This window comes from Macaca nemestrina, chromosome 13 (assembly GCF_043159975.1).
Source record: "Macaca nemestrina isolate mMacNem1 chromosome 13, mMacNem.hap1, whole genome shotgun sequence".
In the NCBI taxonomy this organism is placed as follows: Eukaryota; Metazoa; Chordata; class Mammalia; order Primates; family Cercopithecidae; genus Macaca; species Macaca nemestrina.
Window position 1 is genome coordinate 68,433,255 of NC_092137.1, and position 16,673 is coordinate 68,449,927.

At 37.6% G+C, this 16,673-nt stretch overlaps 1 protein-coding gene and 1 long non-coding RNA gene across 3 annotated transcripts in view; one reads left to right on the top strand and one right to left on the bottom strand.

Moving 5' to 3' along the window:
* Window positions 1-16,673, bottom strand: part of DNAAF10 (dynein axonemal assembly factor 10) — a 62,878-nt gene that overhangs the window by 38,883 nt on the left and 7,322 nt on the right. For both annotated transcript variants that reach the window (XM_071076832.1, XM_011713454.2), the window contains exons 2-7: window positions 14,016-14,116; window positions 11,223-11,353; window positions 8,030-8,131; window positions 5,112-5,227; window positions 3,722-3,856; window positions 1,116-1,213 (exon numbers count right to left, since the gene is read on the bottom strand). In XM_071076832.1, the coding sequence (XP_070932933.1) occupies window positions 1,116-1,213; window positions 3,722-3,856; window positions 5,112-5,227; window positions 8,030-8,131; window positions 11,223-11,353; window positions 14,016-14,116 (683 nt within the window). The remainder of the gene's footprint in view (window positions 1-1,115; window positions 1,214-3,721; window positions 3,857-5,111; window positions 5,228-8,029; window positions 8,132-11,222; window positions 11,354-14,015; window positions 14,117-16,673) is intronic.
* Window positions 8,073-12,544, top strand: LOC105465180 (uncharacterized). Its single transcript, XR_977360.3, has 3 exons — window positions 8,073-8,146; window positions 10,757-11,007; window positions 11,526-12,544. It is a non-coding gene; the product is annotated as an uncharacterized lncRNA (long non-coding RNA).

Sequence of the window (16,673 nt, forward strand, 5' to 3'; positions counted from 1 at the left end):
AGTCCCAGATATATTGAGGATGGTGTTTTTCTTCTTACATTATTAATGAAACTTTATTTTCGAAAGATCCTTCATTTATAGGCTTGCTATTTTTTCCAAGTGATGTTTAAGAAAGATATAATTTTTCCCCTCCAAGTACATATTGCTTAGCTAATAAAGTATTCAGAAATACCATTAACTCACAATTTTTATCAGATCTTTAATTTTTGTTTTGTTTTTTCTCCTTTTCACAGGCCAACCCTGAGCAAGTATATCAGACCTTTTAAATGATCTAGTATCTACGATGTTAGCGCCCTTGGGATTCAGAGAGTAGCATGCACAGTAAAGCATTCACCGTAACTCACCCAGCCTAGATATGCAGAAAGCAAACTCAGTGATAAGGTCTTTCCTGAAGACCAGTCAGGAGCCTCAGGCTCTGTTGGGGTCTATCACAATGATGTTATCTAAATTTAGGCAAGGAACCCTTTCCCCATCTCTTAGAGGCAGTGAGTGTTCTAATCACTTCAAGATAATATCTGATAAAAGTCTTGGGCCGGCCGGGGGCGGTGGCTCAAGCCTGTAATCCCAGCACTTTGGGAGGCCGAGACAGGCAGATCACGAGGTCAGGAGATCGAGACCATCCTGGCTAACACGGTGAAACCCCGTCTCTACTAAAAAATACAAAACACTAGCCGGGCGAGGTGGCGGGCGCCTGTAGTCCCAGTTACTCGGGAGGCTGAGGCAGGAGAATGGTGTGAACCCGGGAGGTGGAGCTTGCAGTGAGCTGAGATCCGGCCACTGCACTCCAGCCTGGGCAACAGAGCGAGACTCCGTCTCAAAAAATAAAAATAAAAATAAATAAAGTCTTGGGCCAACTTTTACATACTTAGAAGACACAACTAAAATTATAAATAGACTTAATGTATCAAAAGAAGATTAGTGTACACTTTACTAAATGTAAAGTGTATTCATACAAAATGCTTAGAAAACAAGTTATGTAATACCATGAAATTTTAAATCATATCAAAATGAACTAAGTCAAAGCAGGGAAAAAAAAAAGACAAAAAAGTTCAATCTAATCCTACTTTACACCCACAGGTAACTTTAAAAGGAGCAGTGTGCACTGGCAGACTTACTACTTCCAGAGGTGAAGGCCGCCGGCGCCTCCAGCTGTCAGAAAGAGCTCCCTGTTCTGCGGCAGGTGTCGGACCTGCCACACAGTAGATTTATGAGCCTAAACAGAACAAGAGGCACACAACTGGTTTATATGCTAAATGGTGCCCTGGAAGAGAAACTCTGCAAATAAAGAACTTTTACTACTATAATTTCAACGGTTATAAAAGTAATTAAGGTTATTTTCTGGCACGCTTCTTTATAATGGCTACAGAGATTTATAGGAGCACATAAGAAATTAGAAAAAGCATCATTTTTCTTTATTGCTTTATGAAACAAAGTTCTACTGCATTTTTAAAAAGACAGGTATTAAATTTAAAGTCCATTTAAGTTTACAGTACCAAATACATTATGCATAGATTTTACATATGTAAATACCTCTAGTTCATTCTGAGGGGGAAAACACTCAAAATATAAAAATATATACTTTTGTTTATATATACAAAAAATGTGGACGGAATTTTTAAAAATGCACTTTGGTTCTGAGAACAGTTTGAAGTTCACAGCAAAACTCAGCAATAAGTATAGCGTTCTTATAGACTGAATTTTAACTAAAATTTATAGACTGAATTTTAACTAACAGCTCCCAGAGCCTCATTTTCAATGTATTGCCATTGACCTGTCCAGTCTTCAAAATACGGACCACGAGGACTTATAGACAATGTTTATGGTCATAATAAGCTAAGGTCTTTATCATTCACATTAGACTAAAGACTAAAAACCAGCAGCTGGAAGGTTAACAGTTTGTTAGCACCTCAATAGCAACCCGTAAATCCATCCTGGCAATACTGCATTAACTGGGGGGAATTTAGGGGAGAGAGAGAGACAGAGGGAGGGAGAGAAAGGAGGTGGGAGGGAATGAATGAATGCTGCTTTATAGAAGCAGTGGGGCTGGCTATTGTGGAACACCACATTTTAGTGAGTGATTAGTCTTGACCTTTGATTTCAATAGTCTTTTGGGAGAATTACCATTAGCTGATAAAGACTCATATCTCAAAACACATATTTTAAGTGTGTAACGGTCTCCCAGTGATTAGGTTCAAGCTGTTGAAACATTTTATTTTGTAGCTTAAACTTCTCTTCTTCTTCAGGAAGTTGAGAAAAACACAAAAAGCAAGAGGGGAAATGACCTCTTAAAATATACCAGAGTCATCTATTTGGCAGATTTAGCAATTACTGGGTTAACTAAATATAAGTTTAAAAAACTGGGCCAGGTATAGTGGCTCACGCCTATAATCTCAGCACTTTGGGAGGCTGAGGTGGATCACTTGAGGTCAGGTTTCAAGTCCAGACTGGGCAACACAGCAAGACTCTGTCTCTATGAAAAAAACAAAATTTCTAATTAGCCAGATGCGGTGGCGTGTGCCTATACTCCCAGCAACTTGGGAGGCTGAGGCAGGAGGATCACTTGAGCCCAGGACTGCAGTGAGCCATCATCATGCCACTGCACACCAGCCTGGGTAAGAGGGCAAGATTCTGTCTCCAAAAAAAAAAAGAAAAAAAAAAAAAGCCAAACAAACAAAATAAAAAATTGGAGATGACACTATTATTTATAGATAATGATATATGTGTTGCAAATTATACATGTAACAGTTTAGTAAAGTGATCTATGTTGTTGATAGATATTTAATATATTCTGAAATGACAAAAGCAAACCAATACTTTATAATTATCTTGTTAAGAATTTTGTTTTCATAAGGCAGTGACAATAATTTACATACAATAATAATAATGAAACAAAATAGGAAGGTTCAAGAAATCCTAACTGAATCCACAGGAGAGAGAGAAGCAAGGAAGTAAATTCTTACTTCATGAGCAACTTGTATATTTTAATCTTACGGAAACAAGGAATCCGTAATTGATATTTCTTTCCTTTTATACTTTAGGAAGCTCAAATCACATTTCCAATCCATTTCTTGTGAATGACAGGACCTTTTTGCATGAATTTTCTGTAATCCCCCCAGTCCAGAAACTATCCTTTTTTTAAACCAGTGTTTTTCTTTTGCCCTGCTTTCCTCATCTATTGGTCTAATGCTGTAATACCATATTTCCCTCTCAGCTACCTCAAATGCAAGGCAAAGTTAAGTAAGTAAATAAAATATTTTTGAACATCTACTATAATCACAGTACTCAGTGCTTTCAATAATTTCATTTAATATAGCAAACTGGAATATAAAATAAAATGTAATGACATCATGTACATATAGTTATATTTTGAAAAATATATAACCAGGTATTAGCACAAGTATTATATATTTATTAGGAAACACGAGGATGGGTTTTGTTGATCAAATTCCTATTATCAGCTAGGTTTCTTCTAATTGCTCCTAAACTACAAAATAAGATTCCTACCTAACTGAGATCTTTATTATAATCAAGAAGTCTAAAGTTGATAAACTTTGGGGAAGTACTCTTTGCACAGAAAAACTTGTCAAGATTTCACAGGAATATATCAAAAATAGCTCCCCTCACATAAAGACCTGGAAGAAACCTTGGTGACTAATTCTACTTATCAGTCTAAGCCAAGCTATCATTCTTCTTCATATAAAGACATTTCCCTCATATTTACCTTTTCTGAAACAGAGGCAAAACCTTTGGTTGGATGCTGTGTTCTCATGTCAAAAACATGGAACTTTCCTTCCAGAGATGTGGCTACTAACTTATTCATACTTATGTCTTTTCTGTCAAACTCCAAGCTACATACCTGAAAACAGAGAATATTTATTATTGGTAGTCTCACCAGTATTAACTCAGGAGGCTCTCTTAAACTAAGTAAAACAGCTTTAAAATGGTCAGATAATGTGAAAGCACTCCAACAATCATTTTCTCTTTTAACTTTTACCATAAAAATTTTTTTCCAGCCGGGCGTGGTGGCTCATGCCTGTAATCCTAACACATTGGGAAGCCAAGGCAGGTGGATCATGAGGTCAGGAGATCAAGACCAGCCTGGCCAACATGGTGAAACCCTGTCTCTACTAAAAATACAAAAATTAGCTGGGCATGGTGGCGTGTGCCTGTAGTCCCAGCTACTTGGGAGGCTGAGGCAGGAGAATCGCTTGAACCTGGGAGGCGGAGGTTACAGTGAGCTGATATCACGCCCTTGCACTCTAGCCTGGGTGACAGAGTAAGACTCCATCTCAAAAAAAAATTCTTTTTTTTTGGCCAGGCATGGTGGCTCACACCTGTAATCCCAGCACTTTGGGAGGCTGAGGAGGGCGGATCACGAGGTCAGGAGATTGAGACCATCCTGGCTAACACGATGAAACCCCATTTCTACTAAAAAATATGAAAAATTAGCCAGGCGTGGTGACAGGCACCTGTAGTCTCAGCTACTTGGAAGGCTGAGGCAGGAGAATGGCGTGAACCTGGGAGGCAGAGCTTGCAGTGAGCCAAGATCGCGCCACTGCACTCTAGCCTAGGCAACAGAACAAGACTCCATCTCAAAAAAAAAAGAAAAAACCATTTTTTTTTTCCATTAGTAAGATCAACAAAACTATCTTGGGTTCCCATGCTCAGTGAATGCCTTTGGGGAATCATTATTTAACTTTTTATGTTATTTAACAGTTAAGTAAAGGCTGACAGTAGAAAACAGGAGGAAACCACATTCTTTGCTAAAGGTGTACAACTGAGGAACCAAAAATCTGAGCTGGGGAGGTGACTACTGTTTCAGGCTTTCTGTATTGGCATAAAAAGGCCTTTTACTTGCTTATTTTGAAATCTTACTACATGGGCCACAGCGGTCGGTAGACAGGCTGAAGGGGCTGGTGACTCCCCCAACATTGTACATACCACATGTGGGTGTGAGCTCATTTTCTGAAGAGAGGATTCAGGATTTTCATTAGATTCTCAAACGAGGGGTTGACTGAGATGAGTTACTAGAGGTGTCTTCCTTTTGTAGTAATTCAGAGGTGAATGGAAACATGCGCAGAGAAACCAAAAAGCATCAGAATATACTTTACCCCATTTTTGATGTTTGTCTCCCACCGTAATGCCATATTTCTGAGATCAAATAGTTTGATATCCCCATTGTCATAACCAGCACAAACAACACGTTCTTCTTGATTATAAGCATTGCCTGGAAATCAAAATACAACATTTCACATCCTTATAAATGCATTCTTATAAAGGTTGCTTAAAAAAATCTTATGAAACTATACATATAGCTTATACTAAATCAGATTTTAAAAATCACACTGGATAGAATCCCACCTTATCAATCCTGACAGGACATCAAGATTATTAATGTGGTTTCCATTAGTTTTTTGGTTTGTTTAAATCTCTCATAAGAGTTTGGATATTTGTCCCCCCAAATCTCATGTTGATGTAAGATCCTCAATGTCGGAGGTGGGGCCTGATGGGAGGTGCTGGGTCATGGGGCTGGATCCCTCGTGAATGGCTCAGTGCAGTCTTTGTGGTAATGAGTTTTCACTCTTCTAGTTCATAAGAGGTCTGGTTGTTCAAGAGTCTGGCGCCTCCCTCCTCCCCTCTCTCTTGCTCCCTCTCTCGCCATGTGACACGCCTGCTCCCCTTTTGCCTTCTGCCATGAGCAGACACTTCCGAGGTCTCACCAGAAGCAGATACTGGCACCATGCTTCTTGTATACTCTTGCAGAACCATGAGCCAAATAAACCTCTTTTCTTTATAAACTACCCAGTTTCAGGTATTCCTTTATAGCAATAAAGAAATTCAATGCAAAACGGACTAATATAAGCTCATTCACTGTAATTCCATACTGAAAGGATATGTGAAAACGTTTATTGAATTCAATTTAAAGAAAATGCTTTATAGGAGATGGAGACCATCCTGGCTAACACAGTGAAACCCCATCTCTACTTTAAAAAAAAAAAGTTAGCTGGGCGTGATGGCGGGCGCCTGTAGTCCCAGCTGCTCGGGATGCTAAGGCAGGAGAATGGCGTGAACCTGGGAGGCGGAGGTTGCAGTGAGCCGAGATCCCACCACTGCACTCTAGCCTGGGCGACAGAGCAAGACTCTGTCTCAAAAAAAAAAAAAAAAAAAAAAAAAAAAAGCTTTATACTATATCTTCAAAGGCTAGCAGGCCAACTATAAGTCAAACACAAAGGGGTCTCGGAGAATAAACACAGTTATACTTCTGTTGCTTTCTTGGCAGTAACTATATTTGAACGTAAACAGAAATTTTAAAACTAATTTATCTTGAAAAATGCTGTTCTGGTGTGATCCCATCTTTACAAGGAAATCTGAAAATAAGCTGTAGCACACTGTAACATATTTTTAGTAGTGTGGATGATCATACCTGAAGTAAGTTTATAATCTGTAGTTAAACTCATCCTCCTGGAATTCAAGGATTTTTTTCCAAGTACCTCTTGCTGAGGAAAGAGTGTTAAGTGAGAAGGAGGCCCCGTCACTGTGCTAGGCTCTCTGGGCATCCTGTCCCCAAGCTTTCGTTCTCTACTGCCTCTAACTTCGTTTTTCTCATAAACTCCAGCCCTGCGTTTCCACTGTGGGCCCCACCTAGATGGTACGCCATCATCTTAAACTCATGATGTCCCAAAATGACCTTACCATTTTCCTTTACAAATTATCCCACTCCTTGTATAATAACATCATTCACCCCACAATCAGCCTGAAAACTCAGTCATCTTGGACATAATCCTTTTCTTTGTTCTTCATATCCAAAAAAATTCCCCAATTCTATGTATTCTGCATAATATTATCTTCCAAATCATCCACTCTGCTCCCTTCTCAGTGCTTGTAACTTAGGTCTTCCCTGGAATACTGCAAAGAGCTCTTGAACTCATATTCTCTGTGCCACCCATCACTCCTGCTAAATACCATTAGTTCATTGTCCTAAAGCTCAGATTTCATCTCCTCCTTGCAAAAACCGTCAAAAACTTAGAATGATCTTCAGGCCATCCTAACACCTCTGGCCATTGTCCTGAGCCATCTCTAAGGATATTCCTACTATTATTCTCTTCTACCATCAGCCCTCCCTATCCATGGGTTCTGCATCTATAGGCAACCAACCATGGATTGAAAATATTTGGAAAAAAATTCGCATCTACACTAAAAATGTACAGACTTCTTGGGCTTGTCATTATTCCCTAAACAATACAACAATGATTGACGCAACATTTACATCATATTAGGTATTATAAGTAATCTAGAGGTGATTTAAAGTATACGGGAGGATGTGTTAAACCATTCATGAGAACTCTGCCCCCATTAATCTCCTCCCATGAGGCCCTACCTCCAACACTGGGGATTACAATTCGACATGAGATTTGGTGGGGACATAGATCCAAACCATATCAAAGGGCAAATGTCAATTAGTCTTACAAAATCAATATTCATTTTAAGTAAATTAATAAAGGAACAAAGTTATCAAAATTTATAAGAAATAACTTTGCAATGGCAAACTATTTTCTGGAAAATAAACATACTCTGTACACAGTGTAATGTATGATTTGTTAGGTTACCGTTTGCATCTGAGGCTTGGTTTATAGCCTTTAATGGTGTCTGATTTTAAATTAGGTCACTATTATCTAATTAAACAGAAACACAAATTAATAAGCACAATTCTCAGCACTTTACATGTAATTAACTCATTGAATCTTCATGACGACACAACTAAGTAAATTCTATTATTAATTCCATTTTATAAATGCAACAACCAAGGAACAGATAACTTTGGTAACTTGCTCCAGGCCACACAGCCAATATACTTATTGCAGGTGAGAATTCAAATCCAGGATCCAGAGGCTGACATTAACCACCATGTATATTTGCCTCAGTAAATAATCCACAAAACAGACTATAAAGAGACTAGTGTGAAATTTCTTGCAGGATCGTGCTTTTTACCATCTGATAATTCAAATGCAAGAATTCTTCAATAATTTACCAAATGCCACAGTCCAACAGTCTCTCTTGTTTTCTCCTTGTACAGGTTCCATATTAGCAACAGGATCATCTTTTTGCCTTGGGTCCCATACCTTCACAGTTCCTGCCATGCATAAAAGTAAGTTGGCAAAAATTCAAAAGTGAATGATCATGTTTCTTTTCTACATTGTTCTTCTATGGCTTCCTATGTACATGGCAATATGACAGATGTTATGACATCTGAAAATATCCACATTGTTCTGACTTCTAATTGGGTAAGTTTTATTTAATATCAGAGATATCACCCATATGTGACTATCTGGCTTGGTTTCCAAATTAATAGACACCCAGAAAAGCCAACAAGTGTTCCTAAGTTATCTACAAGTGATGACTGACAAGGCAAATGTGAATGTTACATAATTCAAATCATGAGCCTAAAACAAATGTGTTATTTATTAGAGAAAATACCAGTGTTGTTTTCATTTTTACTTTTTTCCTTACTACCCATTTAACCATCGGCATGAATACACTCTAATTTTGAATTAATGGTTTCTTATGTTGTGAGTTCTAGAATACTATTTCTTTTCTTTTTTTTGAGATGGAGTCTCACTCTGTCACCCAGGAGTGCAATGGCATGATCTTGGCTCACTGCAACCTCCGCCTCCCAGGTGCAAGCGATTCTCTATCCTCAGTCTCCCGAGTAGCTGGGACTACAGGCGCCCACCACCATGCCCAGCTAAATTTTGTATTTTTTTAGTAGAGATGGGGTTTTGCCATGTTGGCCAGGCTGGTCTCAAACTCCTGACCTCAGGTGATCCACCTGCCTCGGCCTCCCAAAGTGCTGAGATTACAGGCATGAGCCACTGTGCCTGGTCTAGAATACTATTTCATATACAATTAAGTTTAATTTTCCTGTGGCAATAGTGAAGAGGAAAATGTTAAATAAAACTAAAAAATCCTCAATTTAATTTCAACCCCCTCATTTTAATTCATGTTATGGGACTACTTACTAAAATAGTGTCACTACCTACAAGAAATGCAAATGCATGTAATAAAATGGCTAAAAGGCAAGTACCTGAGAGAGAATAAGAAAAGGGCAAAAAAAAAATCCTTAAAAGGAAAATAACTCAGGAAAGGTGGAGGTACAACATTAGATTTACCTCCAGGGATAAAATAAAGATCATTAAGAGCCTGCTTGACTTTAATATTTATTTATTTAGAGACAGGGTCTTGCTCTGTCACCCAGGATGGAGTGCAGTCATGCGATCATGGTTCACTGCAGCCTCGACCTCCTGGGTCCAAGTGATCCTCCTACCTCAGCCTCCCAAGTAGCTGGGACTATACCACCATGCCTGGCTAATTTTTAAAGTTTTTGTAAAGATGGCATCTCCCTATGTTGCCCAAGCTGGTTTTGAGTGATCTTCCCACCTCAGCCTCCCAAGTGCTGGGATTACAGAGATGAGCCACTGCACTCAGCAAAAGCCTGTTTTAAAAACAAAACAAAACAAAACAAAACAAAAAACCCATATATAGAGATAAGAGATTATCTTTCTCTACCGGATTTATACACATTGATAAGATTTATAGTAAGTTTGCAAAAGATAAATGAGCAAAGAACACAGAGTATTCATAAAACAAAATTAACTAGTAAATATAGAAAAAAACACAAATTGGAAAGGAATACCATTTTGTTTACAAAATAAGATAGAAAAAAAGAAAATCAACGCTAACAGGGTAGACTTGAAATCTACCTCATCTACTGTAGCTGACTATAAATAAGTACTTTGGAACGCTTGTCAGTAAATTTTAAACTTTTTTTTTTTTTTTTTTTGAGACGGAGTCCCACTCTGTTGCCCAGGCTAGAGTGCAGTGGTGCGATCTCAGCTCACTTCAACCTCCCACTGCCAGGTTCAAGCAAAACTTGTGCCTCAGCCTCCTGAGTAGCTGGGATTACAGATGTGTGCCACCACACTGGCTAATTTTTGTATTTCAGTAGAGACAGGGTTTCGCTACATTGCCCACACTGGTCTCAAACTCCTGGTCTCAAGTTATCCGTCCGCTTCGGCCTCCCAAAGTTGTGGGATTATAGGCATGAACGACTGTACCTGGCCCAATACATTTTTTTAAAAATCATAAAATAACATATGTTTATTCCAAAAGAGTTACACATATGACAATACTCATTTACTCATTATTTTTAAGCCACTGTCATAAGACAACAAAAAAAGCAAACTGAAGGCTTATAGGGGAATGGTTAAGTATGGCCATATGATGGAATATTATATAGTCATTAAAATGATAACTGTGGAAACAGCAATATGTGCATATGACAAAACATTAAATGAAAAAAGTTTCTAAGATACAAATTCATATTCACACTTATAACTATGCAAAATTATATATAAGACCTAAAAGAAAAAGAAAAATTTAATGGTTGTGGTAGTGTGGTAGACTGAATATTATTTTTTCCCTCTATACTCAATATTGCTTTTATGAGTAAAAAAAAATAAGTGATTTCCAAAACACAGCTGCTCTTGAGTACCTATTAGAAAATTATATCGCACTTTTCTTTTAAAGCAATTTCCTCATGGTCTTGAGCAGTCATTAAACAACTAGGCAAATCAATTATAATAGGTACCAAATTTCTCGTGTACCCCTCGTGAAGCAAAAACATTTCTGACTCTATTAAAGTCATGCAGTACCACTTTGGACACCAAAAGACCTGGCCCTTCCTTGTTGGTCACTGCAGGGTGGAAGAGCTGAGCTGGTGCCTTTGGAACTCTCCAGTGGATGGATCACAGAACTTCAGTTTTCAACCAGCTGTCAATATGACAATTTTCACAAGTACTAATTCTGCCTTTTAAAAAAAGAAAATGAAAAGCTGCCACCCACATTATATCGTCAGCTGCCTCAAAAGCCTGTAAAGACATTTTAAATCCTTCAGGGTTCAGAGGAAACCATCATTGTTAGTAGCTGAACCGGCTCAACACTAAAATAGTGGTAAGAAGTGCTATGAATCTATCTCCAAATACCCAAAAGTCTGAAACAATCAAGAGAGAAGCAATCAAACTTGCCTGTTAAAAAAGTAGCAGCAAGACTGTTAGATTTAGGGAGTCAAGGTAACTGAAGGGGATTTTTACTCAGAGAGGACGTACTGCTGCATAGAGATTTCCATTAAAATAAATAAACAAAATACATAGAATACATGGACTCACCATCTCGGCTGCCGGTCACAATTTCAGGTGCTCCTTCTCCAATTCCTAGTCCACCTACGCCATCTATGGCATTTATAATTTCTTTATGGCCCTTTACAGAATATACTGGCATCTCTGGAGCTTCTAAATTCCTAAACAACAAACACAGCTTTTTACACCACATGTCCCAAACATTTAAGTCTGCTACTGAAATTCAAAAATACATATTACAGTTAGATTTTTTTTTTTGTATAGAAATTAAGGTTTTGCTATGAAGATGGTTTATACATTTATTTACACTTCTGAAATTTTCTCTCCATTTAGCTTCTTTCAAGTCCCCAATGAGAACTGTCATCATTCAACTTGAAATTCCAATCCTGAGCTCACTATACGTAGTGTTCAAAGACGATCTCTCCAAGACCCCCACAGATGAATTACCAGGTATGCTTGTTGATAAACGTGGATTCAAGGGCTTCTCCTCAAACATAAGGAATCAGGATCTCAGATGAGTCCCCAAAACAATGACTATGGTACACTGAAGTCTGAAAAAATACTGCTTCAAATATACAGTAAAGCTCAGGGAGGTCAAGGCTGCAGTGAGCTGAGATCATGCCACTGCCCTCCTGCCTGGGTGACAGAGCAAGACCCTGTTTCAGGAAAAAAAAAAAAAAAAGAAAAAGAAAAGAAAAAACCACCATGTATCTGAGGACCTGGCTCTCAGGACAATTTTTTTCAATTCTGGGTTTTAGTGGCTGTTACAAAAATATGCGAAGTGAACAGAAGATGGACACCATTAGCTGGCCTTACTAAATCATCATACTCATTAGAATTCTTCCAAAGTAGGCCTCAGTAGTTGGATCTTATGACCTTTTTAAAGGATAAAATATGAGTTGTGTTTACTTTGTACACATTTCTTCCTTTATAAGGTACTATTTTCCCACTGAAGTCCACACTGATTTTCATCTACTGACATATTTTTCAGTGTGTCATCGTACAACAATATGTATTACTGAAAGACAGGCTGAAGTTCGTCTAATAGGTCAATTCACAGAAAGGCATTCAGGAAAGTATTGATTACCACAGTTGCACTACTGGGCAATGAATGGCTTGACTAGGTGATCCTCACACATTCCTTTTCTTGCCCATCTCCATTTCTTCCCTTCTTTTGCTTTTCTACTGGAACTTCTATTTATATTTCTCTTAATAATTTAGTTTTCAATAACTTACGGATATTTAAAATGAATGTGGCTATTCATGAAATATACTCCCAATTTATTATTGGGCCAAGATTTATTAGTAAAACCTTACTAATAAAAAATTTGTGGCCAGGTGCAGTGGTTCATGCCTGTAATCCCACGACTTTGGGAGGCCAAGGTGAGTAGATCACCTGAGGTCAGGAGTTTGAGACCAGCCTGGCCAACATGGCAAAACCCTGTCTCTACTAAAAACGCAAAAAATTGTCAGGCGTGGTGGTGGGTACCTGTAATCCTAGCTACTCGGGAGGCTGAGGCAGGAGAATCACTTGAACCCGGGAGGTGGACGTTGCAGTGAGCCGAGATCGCATCACTACGCTCCAGCCTAGGCAACAGAGCGAGACTACATCTCAAAAACAAGAAAAATTTTTTGAGATATTTCAACCTAGTTTAGAAATTACATTTACCATCATTATGAACTAATCAAGAGATTAAACAAGATTGTGGTTCTACTTGAAATGACTGTTTTACTACTTTATAGACTTTAAAACATTATTTTTTAACATGAAATTATAAGATTTATCAATGAAAGTAAGTTGGTAATATCTGTACTATACTAGGAAACTATATTAGAAAGATGGTCAATGGTACTATTTAATATTTTGAATACTCTTGTGTTGAAATATATTTATTTTTTAAAATAGCATTCAAACTTGCCCCTCTCCCAGTATCTCTCAAAGCATATGACAAAGCATCTAAGAACTAACGAATACATGCTAATTTAATTATTAAGGAGTTAAAGCAAGGAGAAATTAAAATAGTTTCATTTTGTTTAATGTTATGATTCTAAGACAGATAAATATGTTAAAGTAATGTAATTATAAAGTAGCAGGTTCTGAGACTCAAGAAAGGTCATGTTAGAAAACATGATGCAGGAAAGATAGTTTTTCTAGAACACTCTAGAACTTTCTCCATAATATTTTAGAACACTGCTGTATACTATAAATGATTACAATAATAGATTTTCCTGCAAAGTAATTAAAAAGGAATTTCAATTCATTCCACTCTAAATAAGAAACAACTCTAGGTAAAATATGAAAAAGGCATTTGGCAGAATTGTGATTTTGCCCATTCAAAACAAGTTTATTTTGATTTGTTCAACAGATATGCTTCTAAAAAGTTGTGCTTAGATGTTAAAGCTTGAAAAAACAAACATTCTGCAGTGCTAAATCTATTGCTGAAATATAAATAATTAATACCTACTTTTTCAATGTTATTCATGTGCATTTTTATATACTGTATTTTTAAAGTTGGAGGGGGAATAGACCTTTATTTACAAATACATGGCATTAAATGCTAGCACCAAACAGTGTGTGTGAAAATAAGCATTGATAATATTATCCAAAATATCTAAAGAAAAATAGGTTAGTATTTTTAAATGGATTTTGAATATTAAATCTAGAAATATGTATTAAGAGAAAATTCTCATATTTTTATAGTTAAAATGGAACATATAAAGAAAGATTTTAAAATTAAAATTCTCTCTTTCAGAGAAAGAGTAATGAAACTATCAAATAAATTGCCTGTCTCATCTGTCTGAATACTGACTAAATTATCTTACCATATATGAAGGTTTCCACCAAAATCTCCAGTAGCTAAATATCTCTGCTGTAAAGATGTTGCACCAAATGTTCCACATTTAATAGGTTTGGCCTTTTCAATCTTGATAGAAAGGAGGAAGACAGGATATATTATTTATGTAAGCAGATATTTATAATCTATTAATATCATATTTACGGCTCTATTATGGCATTTAAATAAGACAATATAAAAGGCAATTAAAACATCTTCTGATGAAAATAATCATATGCTTTTTCCTTTAGTCATTTTTCTTTAAAGTATGTAACTGTCAAAAAGAAAAAGTGTTAATTTGCCTTTCCTCTCCTCTCACTAATGAGACATTCAAATGCTGACAGCTCTGCAATCTCTATTGCAGATATGAAAGTTTCAGCATTTCATGTGATATTCTTTAAGATCCTCAACAGAAATGAGAACATAATGAAGATATTATCTTTCCAGATGGTTATGGGAACAAAAATGTTACATTTCTCTTATAGTTTTCCCTGCAGAACCCTATAAACTAAAGATGTTTATGTCCCACTTTCTCTGGGGCCTTTTCAATGCAGAGAGATTTATAAACCTGTGTGTATCAAGCCACTACTATTGGTATGGATCAGCCAATCTTTTGAGGTTTCTTTACTTTAAAAGGCTACTGCTCCAAGTATCATATATAATCACATTAGTAAAACAATCATATACAAATATATTATTTAAGGTATGGGGCTTATGGAAATCAGGTGAAGAAGACTATGTAGCCAAAAAGGTCCTTGGAAAGGATCTAATACAATACTCTCTTGTCATAAAAGGAGACCAAAGCATATGGCTTTAGAGATTCGCCCACTCATACAACATTCAACATTTAATGGTTGCTACCACATGCAAGTCACTGAACTAGGCAAAAAAGGATACAAAGATGAATGAGATTGGCCAGTGCCTCAAAAAGCTAACAACTCAAATATCAGTTCCCATCTGGTTCCTCCAAAATATAGATACTCATTATACTACTCCTACACCTCCCTGGGTCTTCCATTCACCTTCTTTTACTTCCTGATGTTTCTGATTTCTCCACAGCCCCTCCCGCCGCCAACTCTACCTGCCCAGGTCACTAAAGTCCCTCCTACAGTCTAACTGCTTTTCCTGCTGCCTTGGCTCCTGAGATCTCTGCAATCTGGAATTAGATGAGGCCACTGATGTCTGTCCCACACCACACTCTTGCCATATAACACTTCCCATTGACTGTCAGCCTCAATGGGGCAAAACTATCCCTCTTGGTCTCTAACAATTTTTACATTTTAAAATTCTTAATGTTTATAAAAGTAATACCTGCTCCCTATAAAAATTCAAACAAAACAAAAGGATGGAAGGAAAAAGTGAGTCCCTTTAACACTTTCCAGAAGTAATCCCCATCCTTCTAGATCTTCTACGTATTTACAAACACACACGCGTTTGTTTCAATACAAGGCAAATCACAGTACACTGTTGTTTGATTTGTTTCACACAATACATCTAGATAAACTTTATTCCTTTTGCAGGGTTCTCCAGTTTCCAGGACATCTCCCCTTGTAACTCTTCAGTTTTCATGCCTCCCAGGTTGGCCTGTTTCAAATAATTTTAAAAATAATTTCCCTGCCACTTTCAGTGTTTATCCAGGCATTTCCATATAGGTATACATACCAATTTCCACGAATAAAATAAAAGTCACTTAACACAAACTATAACAACTTTTTTCTCTGATTCAGAAGATACCATTACATGGCATAGGGCTTTGGAAACTCCCAGACTGTTGAACTTTCCTACTATTTGTGATCTGGATAAATTGGAGTTACTATGGCCAAGTCTAAAAGCATTCATACCCTCCTCAGAATTGTCTAGTAAATGAAATCAGTCATCTACGGTAACGTCTGTAAAAGACCCTATTGATGAGAAGCACAGAACCACGGAATGTTTCTCTTTTTAATGCACAAGTGGTCTGAGATGGCATCAGTTATTCACTGCACCAGAAAATTAATACTCGTTTATTCCCATTTTCCCCCAATTTTATGAAAAAGAGTATCTTAAAATGGGGCAACACAGAGGATCAAAATTTTGTCAACTTAACAACACACACAGTTTCTAACTCCAATTTATGTTTTCCTCACCTTTCCCTTCTCCTCAAAGTACCTAAAAATATATTAATAGTGCTGGCCAGGCGTGGTGGCTCACGCCTGTAATCCCAGCACTTTGGGAGGCCGAAGCGGGCGGATCACGAGGTCAGGAGATCGAGACCATCCTGGCTAACATGGTGAAAACCCGTCTCTACTAAAAATACAAAAAACTAGCCGGGCGCAGTGGCGGGCGCCTGCAGTCCCAGCTACACAGGAGGCTGAGGCAGGAGAATGGCGTGAACCCAGGAGGCGGAGCTTGCAGTGAGATCGCGCCACTGCAGTCCAGCCTGGGCAACAGAGCGAGACTCTGTCTCAAAAAAAAAAAAAAAAATATATATATATATATATACACACACACATATATATATATACACACATATATGTAAAATAGTGCTAAAGCACTTAATCACTATTAGGGCATGATTTCTATGGTGAAATTAATTCAGAGTTCCAACCTACACCAACTGATGAAACAGCTATCCACCTCTCCCTCCCCTTGGTCTCACACTGAACCT